Below are 16267 nucleotides of genomic sequence, written 5' to 3' on the forward strand. Positions count from 1 at the left end.
GCCTCTGAGAATCAAGCAAGACCATCTCCTTGGACCATGCAAACAGCTTCCATGTTCCCTGTTGACCTTGGAACTCCAGCCTGCTTCCTTGTATGGCCGGGGTTCCAAGAGGCCCACCCTGTGGGGAGGAGTAAGAGGGGTGCAAGGGTTGCAGCCACAAGACCCTCAAGCACACCCCAATTTTCCTCTAGAGAAGCTGTGTGTCCTACCAGAACCTAGAGGACTTCGAGACCAGCAGAAAGCGGTGCCCGTCTCATCTGGGACCTGTCCCAACCCTTGAGATTACTACCCCTAAAATAGAGCCTAGAGGCTGGTGACCCCACTACCGAGGCTCAGGGTGCTGCCTGCAGAAGGCACTTTGGTCTTCTGTCCTCCCCACAACGCTCTCCAGATCCACTGGGCAAACTTGGGGGGCAGAGGTTGCTCACTAAGCTCCCTGGGAGGGGAAGACCAACATGGGAAGGGCATGGTGCCCGGAAAGAGTCTCTGGCTTTACTTCTCTGAGCATCTGCAAGACGGGCACATGATTTCACCTCCCTGGCGGCTGGGACAGTGAGAATCCATGCTGGTAAAGCTTCGGCTGCAATTGAATCAAGCTGGGACCATCCTGGGGGCGGGTCAGGGCATCCATCTCTCACGCAGCCACAGAAACACTTCCCAGGTTGGAGGACCGGCTCTGGCCCCACACACCCAACCTGACCTGCTTTGCTAGGCTTCTTCTGCTGTCTCCCCAGCCAGTCTCTGGGTTCATCACACTCACAGGCCTCAAATCCAACTTGGCAGCCCCCGCCCACCTACAGACAGGTGCCCTGGCGGCAGTCTCATCCCCACCCGCCCTTAGTGATGCTGCGAACAGCGGCCCTGGCAGCCGACATGTACACGGACTGCCTTCTCTGTCTGCAGACCGCCTGACCCTGCTGTCAGCACTTTTTTGCATTTAATCTTCCCAAGGAGCCTGTGAAGTAGCTGGTGAGACATTCTAATGAGGAAGTGGGACCTGGCCAAACTCCAGAGGGGTGAGATGGACAGACAGCCTGTCGTGTGACTGCCACAGCTGAACCTTCCCCGGCTTCCCGGAGGAGGCGTGAAGACAGACACTTCCTTCTAAGGGCTCGCTCCCACCAGCTGCCAGGGATCAAGTCAGTCCCACCCCTTCCCGGTAATATGCAAATGAGCCACTGTCCCTGGACCACCTGGAGTTTTCCCTCCCCTCTCTCCTTTCCTAACAAACCCATTCATGTCTTTTTCCCTGGCCTCACCCCACCAACTCCTGCTCAGATTGGTAAACTGTGTCTCTACAGAACTACACAGCCCAGATCTGAGTTACTCCTCCCAGCAATATCATTGTCCCATTTTACAGATGGGAAAACCAAGGCACAGAGGGTTCAAATGGCTTGGCCAGGGTCACACAGCCGTTAAGTGGCAGCTGGCCTCAAGGTCCATCCATACGCGCAGGCTACACCACCTCCCTCCTGCCTGTCTCGTACGTGGTCTGGCCCCTTGATGGGAGCCCTTCCTGAGGCAGTGGGTCTCTGTCCTGGCCCCACACTAGTTTCCCGGCCTGCTTTCCCCTCAGCACTCGTATCCTCGCAAGTCAATGAGCTCCAATTTCAGAAAACCAGCCCCTCATCTTACTGGGTGTTGCTTGTTCTGTCTCAGAAATTCCAGGGCCCCCACACAATGTCCACCCACCCTGGCCTCCTGAATGCCCTGGCTGGGTCTCACCTCCCATGCTTTGCCCACACAGGTTCCTCCCACTCAGCACATCCCTTCCCCAAGAGCCACCACCTCCAGGAAGCCACCCTGACTGTTCCAGGTCAGTTGTCATTTTGTCTGAGTCACCTGGGCCCAGGAAGGCTTGTCCTGAGCCAACCTGAGTGCCTTGGGGACCAGCCCATTCCTGCCTTCCCTGTGGATGGCAGCTCTTCAGGCCAGTGGGCTGGGCCTTCCTCTGAAGAGCTGTCTATGGCCTTACTGGAGACGTCCTGGCCACAAGGAACTGAAGGGATCGGGTTCTAGCTCCAACCTTGGGTACCACCCCTGCCATCAGGAGGGCTGCAAAGCATCTGCATCAGAAACATCTGGGCTGCTGGATGAATACAGATTCCCGGGCCCCACGGTGAACCCAGAGAATCATCATATCCACCAGGCGGGGCCCAGGAATCTGCATTCTAACCAACGCCACACTGAGACACAAGTACACTAAATAACTGTCCCCCACCTTACAAACCACGTTCTCATTTCCTACTGAATCTGATCCTCACGTGTCAGTTCAGCTCGCCAGTCACCAGGGGGCTTGGTTAACAATAGAAGAAGAGAAAAGCAAGAAGAAGAGAAAAGCAAGAGCCTTGCTCTCCAGGGGTTCTGTCCAGTAGTTTGTGGTGTATTAGCAGAGACCCAGAGGAGCAAGAAGACGGGAGAGATGATGGGTTTTAGAGGAGGGAACGACCTAGCTGGGTTTTGAAGTGTGTGTAAAAGTTTTCCAGGAAAATGGGGGTCAGGGAACAGCATGAAAGTGTTAGTTGCTCAGTCGTGTCTAGCTCTTTGTGACCCCATGGACTGCAGCCTGCCAGGCTCCTCTGTCCATGGGATTCTCCAGGCAAGAACACTGGAGTGTGTTCCCATATCCTCCTCCAGGGTATCTTCCCAACCCAGGGATCAAACTGGGGTCTTCTGCACTGCAGACAGACTCTACCAGGGAATTAATGCGAACAGCTTTGGGCTCCTTTTAAGATGGACCAGTAAGAAAACTGAACCAGAAGGGAGTCAGGTGAACCCTTTTGGGGGCTGAGCCTGGAAAAGAGGGTGGACCCTCTGCAGGCACCAGGAGGACCTGAGTTCTCCCTGTGCCCTGCCAACATCCTGGTGTGGGGTCTGTGCTACCGGCCCTGAGAATAGAGGTGCCAGGTGGTGTCAGTTCTGAGGTCCTGGAGACAGAGGGCTGGCAGAGATGACCCTGTGGGTTGACAGTTGTGTTACCCCCTCACCCCCACCCCTGGTCTGACTACAGCTGAGGGAAGAGCCATGGGATCCTGGGTGACACCAGCATGCCTGGCTAACCCCTGGTGGCTGGTGTGGCCAGTACAATCTGACCCACCCTGGATTCCAGGTGGGGGCTGGCCTGCACCCCAGGCAGAGGGAGGCCCCGCGGAGGACAAGACCCTTTGCTGGCCCAACACTGCCACCTGCTTGTCGGCACCAGTACTGCAGCCCAGGTGCTAGGCTGCATGCTGTGGGACTCAAGCCCTCTGCCTACTCCCTTCACGGCAAACAAAGGTTCGCAGGGTAAATTTGTAGTGCCAGCGAGGCTGGGCAGAGTCCCCTGGGAACGCAGATCTCCCCCCCATGCCCCGGTCTACACCCTGGGGAGATGGGGTGCTGGGTTGACCACCGGGTTAAAGGTTGGGCTGGGGATGGCAATTTCTCCCTCCAGCGGCCCTGGCTCTCTTCTCCTCTGCCCCCGACCCTGAAAGCCCATCCCACACACCATGTCTGCTGCTAAGAACTGCAGCCTCTCTGAAGCGCTGGCTCCGCTCCTGAAGGAACATGGCAGGCGTGAGAGCACAGCCCTTCAGACCCGTTCAACCAAAACCGCAAGTCGCCAATCGGCAGATGTCTCAAGACTCGAGGTGGGAGGGCTGTTCCCTCTTCTGCCTCATATTCAAAGCCAAGGATCTGTCTGTTTTCTAACGAGGCGTAGGTGGAATAATTTTTACTTTTTAAAGTATTTATTTATGTGGCTGTGCCGCATCTTAGTCGTGGCATACGGGATCTTAACTGCTGTGCACAGGCAGAGTTGTTCCGCAGCATGTGGGATCTTAGTTCCCTGACCAGGGATCAAACCCGTGCCCCCTGTACTACAAGGTGGATTCTTAACCACTGGACCACCAGCCAAGTCCCAGAATAATAACTTTTGAGGTATTTTAACAGTTCAGTGTTGATGATGCCTGTCTTGGACACTGTCAGCATGGGTGTGAATTTCCGATACCCTCCTCGTGGGTGAAAATTCAATACTCCCACCATGGGTGTGATGGTTCAATGTCCGCACACTGACGTCCTTACCATTGGTATAAATGCTCGCCTGCAGAGGAGCCGACTCACTGGGAAAAAACCCTGATGCTGGGAAAGACTGAAGGCAGGAGGAGAAGGGGACGACAAAGGATGAGATGGTTGGATAGCATTCCTGACTCAATGGACATAAGTTTGCTCTGGGAGATAGTAAAGGACAGGGAAGCCTGGCTTGCTGCAGTCCACGCGGTTGCAAAGAGTCGGACACGACTGAGCAACTGAACAACATTCAGCTGCAGATGGGACGAGTCTGGGGAGCCCGGGGACGTGCCCATGTCCCCCACAGGGTTACACTCCCACTGTCCCGTTCTGTGTTGCCCACCCTCCGGGCTGCGGGTCCGAGATAGAGAAGGAGGCTCTGTAACTCGAGTATAATTTGCTTTTTAATGAGAAGAACATGTGTAAATGACAGGACGCCACCGCCGTGCGCAGATGGCGGTCACAGAATACCCATCAATTCATTCTGCCCAAGGAAGGGAGGACGCAGGGGGGCTTGGGGGCCGGCAACTCCCACCCCCCCTTGGTCCTGCGGACAATGGGGTCACCGACTGTCGGCCTGCGCACGCCTCTTGAACGGTAAGCAGAGATCGAAAGCACAGCAGCAATAATACTGGGTAAGTCCTTCCTTGCTTAAAACATCTGAATTAATTCATTGAAGGTATCAAAAATATACCCTGTAAACCAATATATCATTTACACCTGCCTTTCCTTCCCGCCGCTGCGGCAATGCTGCGTGAACGAAACAGTCCAGTTCCTCGGAGCAGCCGCTCGCCCCAGGCCGCACCCGGCCCTGTCGCCTGCCCACCTGGCCTGATTCGGTTTCCCGCGGTCTCGTCGGCTGGGGCAGCCCCTGGGGCCCGGGGAAAAGAGTGCTGGGGCCTGGACAGGGCCCGTGTCCGTCTGTCCAGAGTGCTAAGCGGGAGGGGGGTTGGGGGCAGACGGGGCTGGGGGTGCGGGGGCTGCGAGCTCAGTTTAGACTTTGGTTCCAAATGCGTTAAGGGGGGAGGCAGTGGCGTGGGAGGTGGGTGGTCGTCCTGCTTTGGGTCCCTGGCCGCCCCGGCTGTACGCGTGTGGCTGCCACACACGCCTGCTGCGCCCCCTGCCCGGCCCGGCCCCTCCCCTCCCGAGCACCAGGTAAACATCCCCTGAGTAAGGTCACTGCGCGGGCCAGCCGGGGCGGGAGTCGTAGTTAAGGCTTTAGACAGGCAAGGATGCCGGCTCTGGACGGACGGACGGACGGACGGACGGATGGGCGCACAGGCAGACTCAGGGGCTCCTTCCTCGGTGCGGGGAGTCGGCGGCCGCCCGCTCCTCGCCCCGCTGCTCCAGCTGCTCGCTGCCCCCTCCCCGCTCTGACCGTCACTCGCTGTCGGACAGCGTCTCGTACTGCGAGCAGAGCAGCGGCTTGGGCTCCTCGTCCCAGGCGTGGTGGGGGCCGGCCAGGGGCCCGCTGCCCGCGGGGAGCCCGGGCGGGGGCGGGGAGGCCATGACCCCTGCCTGCAGCCGCATAATCAGGGGGTTGTAGGGGAACGGGGTGGACCCTGCCGGAGAGACCGGGAGAGACAACTCGGTGAGCCAGGCAGTCCCTGTGGGCCCCACCCACCTGCAACTCTGGGGCCTCGCCCTCCTGCCTCGGCTGCCCCTTCTATCTCCTGAAGGTTCTCAAACTTCCCGCCTGGACTCCCTGCCACCACTCCCATCCCATCCATGCCCAGCAGCCTATCTTCCAGCCCTGCAGGAGCCTCCTCGCTGCTCCTGCCCTTGTCCCTGGGGCTTGTTCTGCAGCCAAGGGATCTCCTGAACCTCCACTAGGGACCTCCCCACACTCAGAGAGAAATCGGGGGTGGGGGGCTCCCTTGCAACCCCCTGCAAACCCATGGGACTGGTCCCTGCCCACGAGCTTCTCTCTTCACTTCCGGAATCCTTCATCCTCTCTAACTGCACCCTTGCCCTCCAGCTGGGCCCTTACAGGAAGTGTCCTGACCCTGTGCAAGCCTGAGTTTAGCTGGGCAGGGCCCTGAGTGGTTTTCTCAGAACAGGCCTGACCACACGCTCTGTGCACAGTAGGTGCTCAAGCAGCTGGCCTGGCCCCCTTGCCCAGCCCAGGTGCCCACCTGCGGACGAGGGCCGGTCCTCCCACACGCGATTGGTGAGTGGAGTCCGGCGGTTGCAGTCTCCTTCCGAGTGCACCGAGGAGACGGAGGGTGGCCGGTCCCCAGACGCCAGGCCCGGGGCTGGGGACTTGGCTTTTCGGCTGCTGGGTCTGCCGGAGACTTTGGCCTTCCCGCCGCCACCTGCAGGGAGACACACGGAAGGGGCCGCGTTGGACTGTGAGGACAGGTCTCATGCTGTGGGGACTGGGGGATGGGTGAGGCCCTGACCCCCTGCTTCCTGGGCCCCCCAGGGAGGGGGAACAGCAGCCCACGCCCTGGGAAGCCAAAGAGGTCAACCAGATGTCCAGACCCAGCCATGCGCCTGGATGTGCAGGGGTTTCTACTAGGGCAGTGGATAGAACTATGTGCAAAGCCCCCTCAGGCTGCCCCAAGGCCCATCTACCCACTATGGGCTAATACCCCAAGCACAAAGCCTCAGGCCTCTGGCTTGACCCTGACCATGGCCCTAGGACTGTGCTGGGGCCTGGTGGGGTGCAGGCCCTCTGCAGGGAAGCCGGGGGCCCTGAGGCCAGGCCTCGGCTCGCCTTAAGTCCAGAAATGTCCTGGGGCCACAGCGTCCAGGTTAGAAAAATGGTTCAAGCGCTCTCCTTGCCCAGCCCTTGCTCTGATATGTGGTTATGATTAGGGACCCAGGGCTGAGGGCGAGCCGGTCCGTGTGGTTTCCCTAACTCATCTGAGTTTGGGTCTGGCACACAGACCCTGGTCTCCTCCCCAGCAGGCCCGAGGGCCAGCCGAGGACATGCATGGTGGCCACTGCAGGCACAGAGCCCACTGGCCTGGCTGCCCATGAGCCCAGGGGTCCCCTTGATCCACACACAGAAGGTAAGGTCCTCACTCCAGCCCGATCGCCCCCAAGGAGACACAGAGGCCAGGACGCGGGCATCCGGGGACCTGTGTCCGGCAGGGTTCGAGGAAGGCGGGGCAGGGCTCGGGCAGCGGTGTGAGTGGTTTTAGAAAAGCGGCAGCTCCTTCGTGCCCAGTGGGCAAGGGCGGACCCGGGGCAACTGGGACACCTGGGGGTGCCCACCCAGCTTGGGGTTAGCCAACTCCAGGACCACGTCAAACACGCACAAAAAAGTCAAGTCACAAGCTCCAAAGCTGGGGGTGGGGGGCGGGAGGGGGGGCGTTGGTCAGAGGACCGTGGAGGAGGAGGAGGAGGAGGAGGAGGAGGAGGCGGCGGGAGGATTAATGACACCAGGGTGGGGAAAGACGGGGCGGGCGGGCGGGGCTGGAGGGCCGAGGCGGGAGGAGGCCTGCAGACCTGGCGAGGTGAGTGCGTGTTCGCTCCGTCCGTCAGCAGCGGTTATGGGCATAGCAGCAGCGGGCAGGCTGGCACTGGCATTCAGAGGGTTAAAAGCATTGGCGCTGAGCGGGTGCTCTTCCCACTGATCATATTTACCCATGAGCGCCTTTCTAATAATAGCCTCCAGCCCCATGTTGGTGCTGGCATGCTCCTGCACCGCCTGGCTTCTGCAGGTCATGAGGCCTGGGAGAGAGACACACACACAGAGGGGCCAGGAGGGGGCCAGAGGGGGAGGGAGAGAGAAGCACAGAGGGAGAGAGGGAGGAGAAGAGAGAATACACAGTGAGCACATTTCGGCAAAGCGACGATCGGTTTCCCTGTCTACCCCGCCCGCCCTGGTCTTCCCTGTGGGGCGATGGGTGGGAGGCCTCCCTCTGACTCGGACACTGGAGACTCTTAGGGATTCCTGGTGCGGGTGAGGGGGAGAGGTGGGCTTTGGGGAAGTTACATGCTCATCACCCCCCACCAAGCCTCACTTCTACTCTGCCCTCTGGGGAATCGGAAGCTCTTTCTGGCTCCCTAACCCCAGCTGGGGCTGCGTCATTATTTAAAATCCAAGTGGACTTAAAAACAGGGAGTAGGGTGGAGGGCGGGATCAGAGGTTCCCTTATTGAGGGGAAAGGGCTGCAGGGAAACTAAGCCCAGCCTGCGTGCAGTGCTGGGCATGGGGGAGTCCTTCTTTGGTTCCCAGGGCTGCGGAGAGGGACGGGGGAAAGGTGACCAGAGAGTCCTCTGGCTGCCCCCACCTGGGAGCCCCCAGCCCCCTGCCTGTCCCCCACCCCCCCACAGCTGGGGCCTAACTCTCCTCCCACGCCTTCTCCCCACCCAGGGAGCCACGAGGAGAGAGAGGTGCAGAGACGGACGGTGAGGGAGGGTGGCAGCCATGCAGTTACGGTGCGTGCGGGGGTCAGGGCAGAGCTGGAGACAGTGGCCTGGCCGCGCCCGCCCGGCCACCCCGGCCCACAGTGGTCCGATCGATGGTTGCCCCCGTGGAGCCTTCCAGACACCCACTGCGAAGTCAAGCCAGTTACTCCTCTTTTTCTGTTCACCAGGTTTTCTGACCCTCTCGTGTTTCCTAGGGACTAATTTTGCAAACCCTGGGGAATGTGCCTCTTTGGGGTATTTTTTGTTGTTGTTGTTAAACCAGACTTCGCTTTCAAAAACCGCTGACAAAGCTCTCTGCCTGCCACCAGGCAGAATTTTTCATGAATTTTAAAACTTTTGCTCCGAGCCAACTGTATGATTAGCAAGTCTGGCTGACCCCTGACTCATCTGTAAACTGGACTGCTGACTTCGTGACACGGCAGCTTCTAAGATCACATTTCTAAAGCAACTATCTGCTGTCTACGTTTCCTTTTTCTCTTCTTCCTTTTACTTTCAAACTCGTTCACAGCCACAAGACCCCTTGACTTTTTTTTTTTTTTAACTGGGTGTTGGCCATGTTTCATCAGCACTTCAAATAAAAAAAAAGCCATGTCCATCAAGAAAAAGCAAATTTTCCTACAGGGGTGATGGATGGGTGGAGGGGCAGGGAGAGCATTTATGATCCTACAGACTTAAACAGAGGGAAGTGGAAAAAAAAGATGTGAGGGATGCTGGTCATGATGGTTCCTCAGTAGGTTAGCATCCTATAATCACAGATGAGCCTGACACCAAGGTCATGGATACATGGTCTGACTGGTGCTTAGTCAGGAAGCTGACCCACCGCCAGTCCTGAAGCAGGAGCTAAAGCAGCAGAGACTAAGGTCTGGGGGAAATTCTTTTGTTTGGATTACACGGCTTCGGGAAAAAAAAAGTTGGATCTAATTTATATACAAGTTTTCACATAAATCTTGGTTGTTGCGCATGAATTTCTACATACACGTGCACCTGCGTGTCTCAGTGTTTCAGTCAAGGTTCAGAACATTCTGGAAACATCCATTTCTGACCATCTTGTTGTTTCGACCAAACTGCCTCCTCCCTGTTGCCTAAGGCTCAGCACTTAGAGGCCCCGTGGCCCCTTGATAAAATCCAATAGTTGTCTTTTGCTCACCCCGTGCCTGGAGCTGTGATGGCCCCAGAGAAGGTCAATATGTCCCCCTGTGTTCCTCCCGAAGATGCTCCCACTCTGGCAGAGCGTCAGCCCCATCTGCTCTGGGCTCAGCCTTTTCACACCAGACACAAGGCCCTTCCCCACCCAGCCCTACAGAGGCAGCAGAAATGCACAGTGTGGCCCCTACTGGAGGCTGGGGGATCCAACCCCAAGGGCTTCCAATGCATCATAGAAGGCTTAAGTTTCAGCTTTAACACACGTGTGGATTTTACGCTCCTCTCAGAATACATCTGCAGTGTTCCCCTAGCCCCCTGGCTAGCATTTTCAAGTAAAACTGATGCTCTAACTATATAAAATGCCCACCTGGACTGCGAGGGCAGCCTGTATGCACACAGGCTCACTCCCCATCCACAGACTCGAGTCTCCATCTGAGACCCCAACAAACAAGCCGGGCAAGTTTCTGGACAGCTGTGTGTGATTCTAACACTGTCCTAAATGCACCAGGAGGCCTTGAAATTGAACTTCAAATAGAGACTCATTGCAGGCCTCTCCCTCCCCCGCCTCCGGCCTTTTATGTGCATCTGTATCCCCACTGCAAGGTTTGCTTAGACCAGAGGAGGGGACACACTCGAACTGAGAAAGGCTGCTTGTCACCACGGCTACAGCCAATGTGGGGCCCAGAGACCTCCATGACCTCACTCCCGAGTCTCCTCCTGGGTCCAGACACCCAGTGTGACCTCCCAGGGTGCATAGTGACGGGGCTGGGGTAGGGGGACAGGCACAGGGCTGGTGGCCCCCGGGATGGATGGTTACCTGCTCCAGTGATGGCGGGCATGTTGAAGATCTCCGTCCCCGGCTGGCCGATATCTGGAGGGGGATGATAAGAAGGGTGAGGGCGATGGGCCCATGGATCCTGGAAATCATCTGCCCCGTCCCCCCCACCCCACGCCCCCGCCACCCGCCCCGCTCCCCTGTCTGGTCTAGGCAAGGTGCGCCAACCAGGAGCTTGTGCAATGCAGCAGGCTTAGTCTCGGTCCATGGGATTCTCCTGGCAACAATACTAGAGTGGGTTGCCATGCCCTCCTCCAAGGGATCTTCCCGACCCAGGGATTGAACTCGTGTCTCTTGACATCTACCTGCATTGGCAGGTGGATTCTTTACCACTAGCACCACCTGGGGCAGCACTTGAGAGTCTGTATTTCTTTTTAAAAAAGACAGCCTGCCATACATAACACCTCACTTGGCTATGTCTCGAGTTTTGGAAGTTTGACTACCCTATGTGTGTGTGCTAAGTTGCTCAGTCATATCTGACTCTTTGCAAGAGACCCCATGGACTGCAGCCCTTCAGGCTCCTCTGTCCATGGGATTCTCCTACAAATGGACTCTGAGTGCTTGTGTGGAGGTTCTAGCACAGCTAGAGGGGAGCACAGAGCTACTCATCCACCCTTGACCAAAGAGGGGGTCATCCTCTTTAACTGTGCACACGGCTCTGGGAGGCACACGCGTGCAGCAGTGAGGGAGGAAGGGGACACCTGCCAGACAGCCAGGTCAGCCAAATCAATCCTGGTGACCAATGGGGTGACAGAGGTCACAGCCAGGTGGCCCTGACATCTGAGATTTTGCATTCTGAGCCAGCTCTCGGGGGCTGCTCATCCGCTGGCCAGTGCACGGCACTGGACAAGGTTCTGGACTTAACAGCCTGGGCCAGGGACTGTCTGAAAGGCTGTGATGCCAGCCCCAGAAGAAGAAAAGGCTCTGCAAGGCCCTCGAACTCCCCCTGACTAAAGAGCTCTTTGAAGCTGGGGATGTGAGGACCCTCCATTCATTGGTTTACCGGCTCACAGGTTCTCCTGAGCGTCTGTTATGGGCCAGGCGCTGTGCTAATAGGGGTGGGGAGCTGAGCTAGGACTGACATCCAGGAACCACACAAACAGGGGAAAATCACATATGTGAGGAACACCGTGAGTGGCAGACACATGGAGCCCTTGTATGAGCATGACCTCAGTTGCTGGTGCCCAGCGTGAACTGGCCCGTTCATGCAAATATTCCCTGAGAGCCCTCTGTGTGCTGGGCACCATTCTGGGCACTGCATTCTGTGCCACCAGATACCTACAGCAAAAAGAGAGACCACCCTGGGCTCCTTGAACATGAGGTGACGGGCCAGCGGGAGAGGTGGTCGGCAGGTCCACCCGGCCCTGCTGGTCCCCAATCCTGCTCCCCGTCACCCCACTCCCGGGGAGAGGTGGGCCCCTTACTGTATTCTGGCTCATTCCGGTTGTGGGTGTTCAGCTTCTTATTGATCTCCTGTTTCTTAGATTTGACCATGGCCGAGTTGCTCTCGGTCAGCTTACTGAAGAACGCTGGCGGCTGGCTGGTGTTGCCTGGAGATTTGGAGCCCATCCTGTTGTAAGAATCAGACATCCCAGGTCAGTTCACTTGGCGCTGAGGTTGCACACCCTTGATGACGGGGCGCTTACCACCTGAGCTGCCTTAGAAATTCAGAATGATGCTTCTCCCACCCCCGAGCCTGCTTCCTTGGTCTCTTAGGGACCATGTCTCCTGAAATCCTCTATTCTTGGCTCAGGATATCTCTGGAGAACCCCAGCTGTCCTGGTGGGCCATACCTGTCTGCCTACCACAGTCAGACGCCCAGAAAAGGGCTTGTGGAACCAAAACAGGCTCAGATCACACCTTCCCCTGAGATGAGGGGGTTTTTTTCTCTGCCTCCATCCCCACCCTGGGCCCTGGCTTGGTTCAGAACATTTAGCTCTTTAAATCTCAGATCCTCAAGTGTCGGCAACAGGGGCCCAGCCTGAGCTGAGAGACCCCAGCCCAAGACTCTGGAAGTTGTCATGGAGGTCTCCCAAGTTTCGACCTTGTTTAACAGTAGGTCTGAGGTCCTCAGTTGCACCCCGAAGCCCTTGTCAAGCCCCCAATTGCACAGCGATGGACCGAGGCCACAGGTGGGCAAGGGCTGTATTCTTGAGCACCCCAGGAAGGGGAGGGGCCACCGAGAAGATACCTGGGCTCCGCCTGTTCCCCGTCCCGGTACAGCAGCGGGTACATGGTGCCCCGCGGATGCCCAGGCTCCACCATGCCCTCCGGCGGGGACACAGGTTCGATACCATCCTCGCTGCTGCCCAGGGCTGATGTCTTGCTTGGCTCTGGAGACCTGGGTGGAGAGAGGGTCCCAACGGTGGTCAGAGCTCTGAGCTCTCTCTCTTGAAGGGGGTGCACCCCTCCCTCCACTCCCCTGCAAGCCCTGCCTCACTCTAAACCTGCGCTTAGCACACTTTTCCTATAAGGGGCCATATAGTAAGTATTTCAGGGGTGATGGGCCAGTTGTGGTCTCGACTATATTATTCTTCATTTAAAAAGAATAACCCCACTGCTGGGCATACACACTGAGGAAACCAGAAGGGAAAGAGACACGTGTACCCCAATGTTCATCGCAGCACTGTTTATAATAGCCAAGACATGGAAGCAACCTAGATGTCCATCAGCAGATGAATGGATAAGAAAGCTGTGGTACATATACACAATGGAGTATTACTCAGCCATTAAAAAGAATACATTTGAATCAGTTCTAATGAGGTGGATGAAACTGGAGCCTATTATACAGAGTGAAGTAAGCCAGAAGGAAAAACATAAATACAGTATACTAACGCATATATATGGAATTTAGAAAGATGGTAACAATAACCTGGTGTACGAGACAGCAAAAGAGACACTGATGTATAGAACAGTCTTATGGACTCTGTGGGAGAGGGAGAGGGTGGGAAGATTTGGGAGAATGGCAATGAAACATGTAAAATATCATGTAGGAAACGAGATGCCCGTCCAGGTTCGATGCACGATGCTGGATGCTTGGGGCTGGTGCACTGGGACGGCCCAGAGGGATGGTATGGGGAGGGAGGAGGAGGAGGGTTCGGGATGGGGAATACATGTATACCTGTGGCGGATTCATTTTGATATTTGGCAAAACTAATACAATTATGTAAAGTTTAAAATAAAATAAAATTAGAAAAAAAAAAAAAAAAAAAAATAAAAAGAATAATCCTTTAAAAACGTAAAAACGTCTTTAGCTCACGGACTGTGCAAGAACAGGCTATGGCGGGATTTGGCCCATGGCGGGTACTTTGTTGAACGCCTGCTGCTCCCCCACGCCAGGGACCCCATTGCTCCCCCAAGGACATCCTGCCATCTCCTTTCCTCTGTGTGCTACCCGGAGTGGCTCCCTCATCCTAATGGAGGGCCCTCAGGGGGGCCCTTCCCTCTCCTCTCCGACCAGGGGCCCCTCGGGGTAACCAGGAGTGTGAAGTGCATGGGTGCCTGCTAGGAGGCTGCTCTCACGTCACACAGCTCTGCTTCGAATCCCAGCTCTGCCACTTACTGGCTGCGTCCCTGTGGGCAAGTGAGTTCACTGCTCCATGCCTCAGTTTCTTCATCTGTGAAATGGGGTAACACTGCCTATACTTCCTGAGGCTGTGGTGAGGATCCTGGTTGGCGTGTGTGAAGGGTTTAGCTTGGTGCCTGGAACCCCCACAGAGTGTGGTGTACATATCAGCTAGGGGTCCAGCTGCTCTGTGACCTTGAGCCAACTCCCCAACCTCCCTTAGCTTCACCCTTCCCGCAGCAGACACCTAACGAAGCTCCTCAGTGGGGACTGGCAAGGGGCACCCTGTCTCCCACCCCTGCTCACCTCTTGCCCCCTTCACTGTGGGGTGAGCCACGGGCCTGGGTGCCGTGGTCCGGGGGTGGGAGGTAGAGGTCGCTGGGTGGGCGGCGAAGGTCCAGGACAGGGCAGCTGGCTCCGGGAAAGGAGTAGAGGGGGGCGGGGAGGGGTGCGCTGAGCTGCTGTGGGTGGTGCCGTGTGTAGTCCTGCGTGATGACCTCCTGCAGGCCAAGGATCAGAGGAGACATGAACGGTCAGGTGCCAGCCAGCTGCCAGAACCTTCCAGATGGGGTGAGGGCTGAGCTAGCGTTGGGGGTAGAACCCTGGGGCGTGGTCCTCGGCTCCCCAGGAGCTTTGAGCCTGTTTATAGCAGCTCAATGCCCCCAGGTGCATGGGGTGAGGCCCGAAGTCCCCACCTGGGCCCAAGATGGGTCAGATTCAACTGGCCAGCGTGTGTGAGGTATGGATCGTGGATGGGCTTGTGCACCTGACGCCCCATCAGTGGAGGAGGAGGGACACCTGAGTTGGAGACGACTCTGGGACCCCCGGCATGACGTGCCCTTGCCAACCCCCAGATCCCTGGTTCGCCCCCCACCCCTACCCAGGACTCAGTTTACCTGTCAGAGGACGTGTGGACCCTCCTCCCCTCCCTTTCTCAGGACCTAGTCCCGCCCCAGGTGCAAAGGCAATGACGAGGTGGGGTAGTTACACTGATGTGCTGTGCCAGGGTGACGACCCGCTGGTGACCTTTGACCCCTGGGGTGGTCTGGAGCAGCGGGCTGGACGAGGGCTGGTTCTCGGGCAGCGGCCGCAGGTGTGGGAGGTGTGCCGCCTCGCCGCTGAGCTTTCCTGGGCCTGCGGGCAGAGCAGGGCTGGTCAGGGCGTGGCTGGGGTAGGCAAGGCCGGTGCCCCCCAGGGCTGCCGTCCTCAGATCCCAGCTCCGCCCTTTGAGCTGAGACACGGGGCTGACTCCACCACCTCCGAGTGCCTTGGCTTCCCCATCTGTGTGGGGCGGGACCCCACCTGGCTGCTTGTGCCGCAGGTCTCCCTCCAGGTGGCTCTTGTCGAGCTCCTCCAGGTGCTTGGGGAGCCCCTTGTCATGGGTCAGGCTGGGCGAGCTCACGGGGCTCACGGGCTCTACCCCGTCGGGGCTGTAGCTGCCGCCGTGGTAACCTGCAGCCGGGCGAGGCCCTGAGTTAGGCCAAAGCCAGGGCCAGGGCTGCCCTTCCCAGCCCGCCCCTCCACGCTGGATGGGTTCCCCCGGGCCAGAGGCGGGGAAGATTTGGGCAGACGGACAGCGGGAGTGAGCCAGCGTGAGGGCTGCTGGCCAGCCAGGGGTGGGGACATGTCGGGAAAGGAGGGTGAGACAGCACTGCAGAGAGAGGTGGACGGAGAAGAAAGGCAGAGAACGAGACACACAGGCAGACAGGTGGAGGGAGATGGAGAGAGACCCAGAGACAGTGAGAGACGGACAGCAACAAGGTGCCAAAGGGGGACCGGAGACAGACCCGGCTGGTGGGGGCCGGACGTGCGGACTGAGATGGCGCAGGATGGGTTTCGGGCAAGGGAGTGTAGAGGTAGCGGATGGGTGGCGAGGGTGTGAGGTCAGTGTGGTGGCGAGTGACACTCAGATCCCAGGGTTGTCCGCCCACATCCCCCTCTCCAGCACAGAGGAGCCCTGAGCTGGGGCTGGAGGTGGGAGACAGGCACAGAAGACTCCCCTCTTCCCTGGGGAAGCTGGCTGGTGGGTCGGCAAGGTAGACATGGGGCCAGAGCATCCCCAAGACCCCCTCACAACCTGGGCAGAGGACGCTGGGGCCAGGTTCCCAGCTCCTCCTGGGAAGCGGGAGGGTGTTTCTCTTTCCTCCCTGACGTCCCCCTCACTGTACGCCTCGGGGGCAGTGGGGCAGGGTGGGGGAGGCAGCCTCCAAACCACACACAGCAGCAGGCAAAGGCGTGGGCCTGCGCCCCTCCGCAGCCCCGCTCCCCAGACAAAGGTACAAAGGGGGAGATGG

At 58.0% G+C, this 16267-nt stretch overlaps 1 protein-coding gene across 13 annotated transcripts in view; it reads right to left on the minus strand.

Annotated features, from left to right (window-relative positions):
* Nucleotides 1–4433: 4433 nt before the first annotated feature.
* NCOR2 (nuclear receptor corepressor 2) overlaps nt 4434–16267 on the minus strand; it is a 236523-nt gene continuing 224689 nt past the window's right edge. For 8 of the 13 annotated variants that reach the window (XM_070386316.1, XM_070386313.1, XM_070386318.1 and 5 more), the window contains 9 exons: nt 15276–15425; nt 14962–15107; nt 14280–14473; nt 12600–12749; nt 11833–11978; nt 10391–10444; nt 7504–7728; nt 6183–6362; nt 4434–5609 (listed from right to left, as the gene is read on the minus strand). In XM_070386316.1, the coding sequence (XP_070242417.1) occupies nt 5428–5609; nt 6183–6362; nt 7504–7728; nt 10391–10444; nt 11833–11978; nt 12600–12749; nt 14280–14473; nt 14962–15107; nt 15276–15425 (1427 nt within the window). In that variant the 3' untranslated portion in view covers nt 4434–5427. The remainder of the gene's footprint in view (nt 5610–6182; nt 6363–7503; nt 7729–10390; nt 10445–11832; nt 11979–12599; nt 12750–14279; nt 14474–14961; nt 15108–15275; nt 15426–16267) is intronic. The other 5 variants (XM_070386321.1, XM_070386325.1, XM_070386319.1 and 2 more) reach the window with 2 other exon arrangements.

This window comes from Bos mutus, chromosome 17 (genome assembly GCF_027580195.1).
Source record: "Bos mutus isolate GX-2022 chromosome 17, NWIPB_WYAK_1.1, whole genome shotgun sequence".
In the NCBI taxonomy this organism is placed as follows: Eukaryota; Metazoa; Chordata; class Mammalia; order Artiodactyla; family Bovidae; genus Bos; species Bos mutus.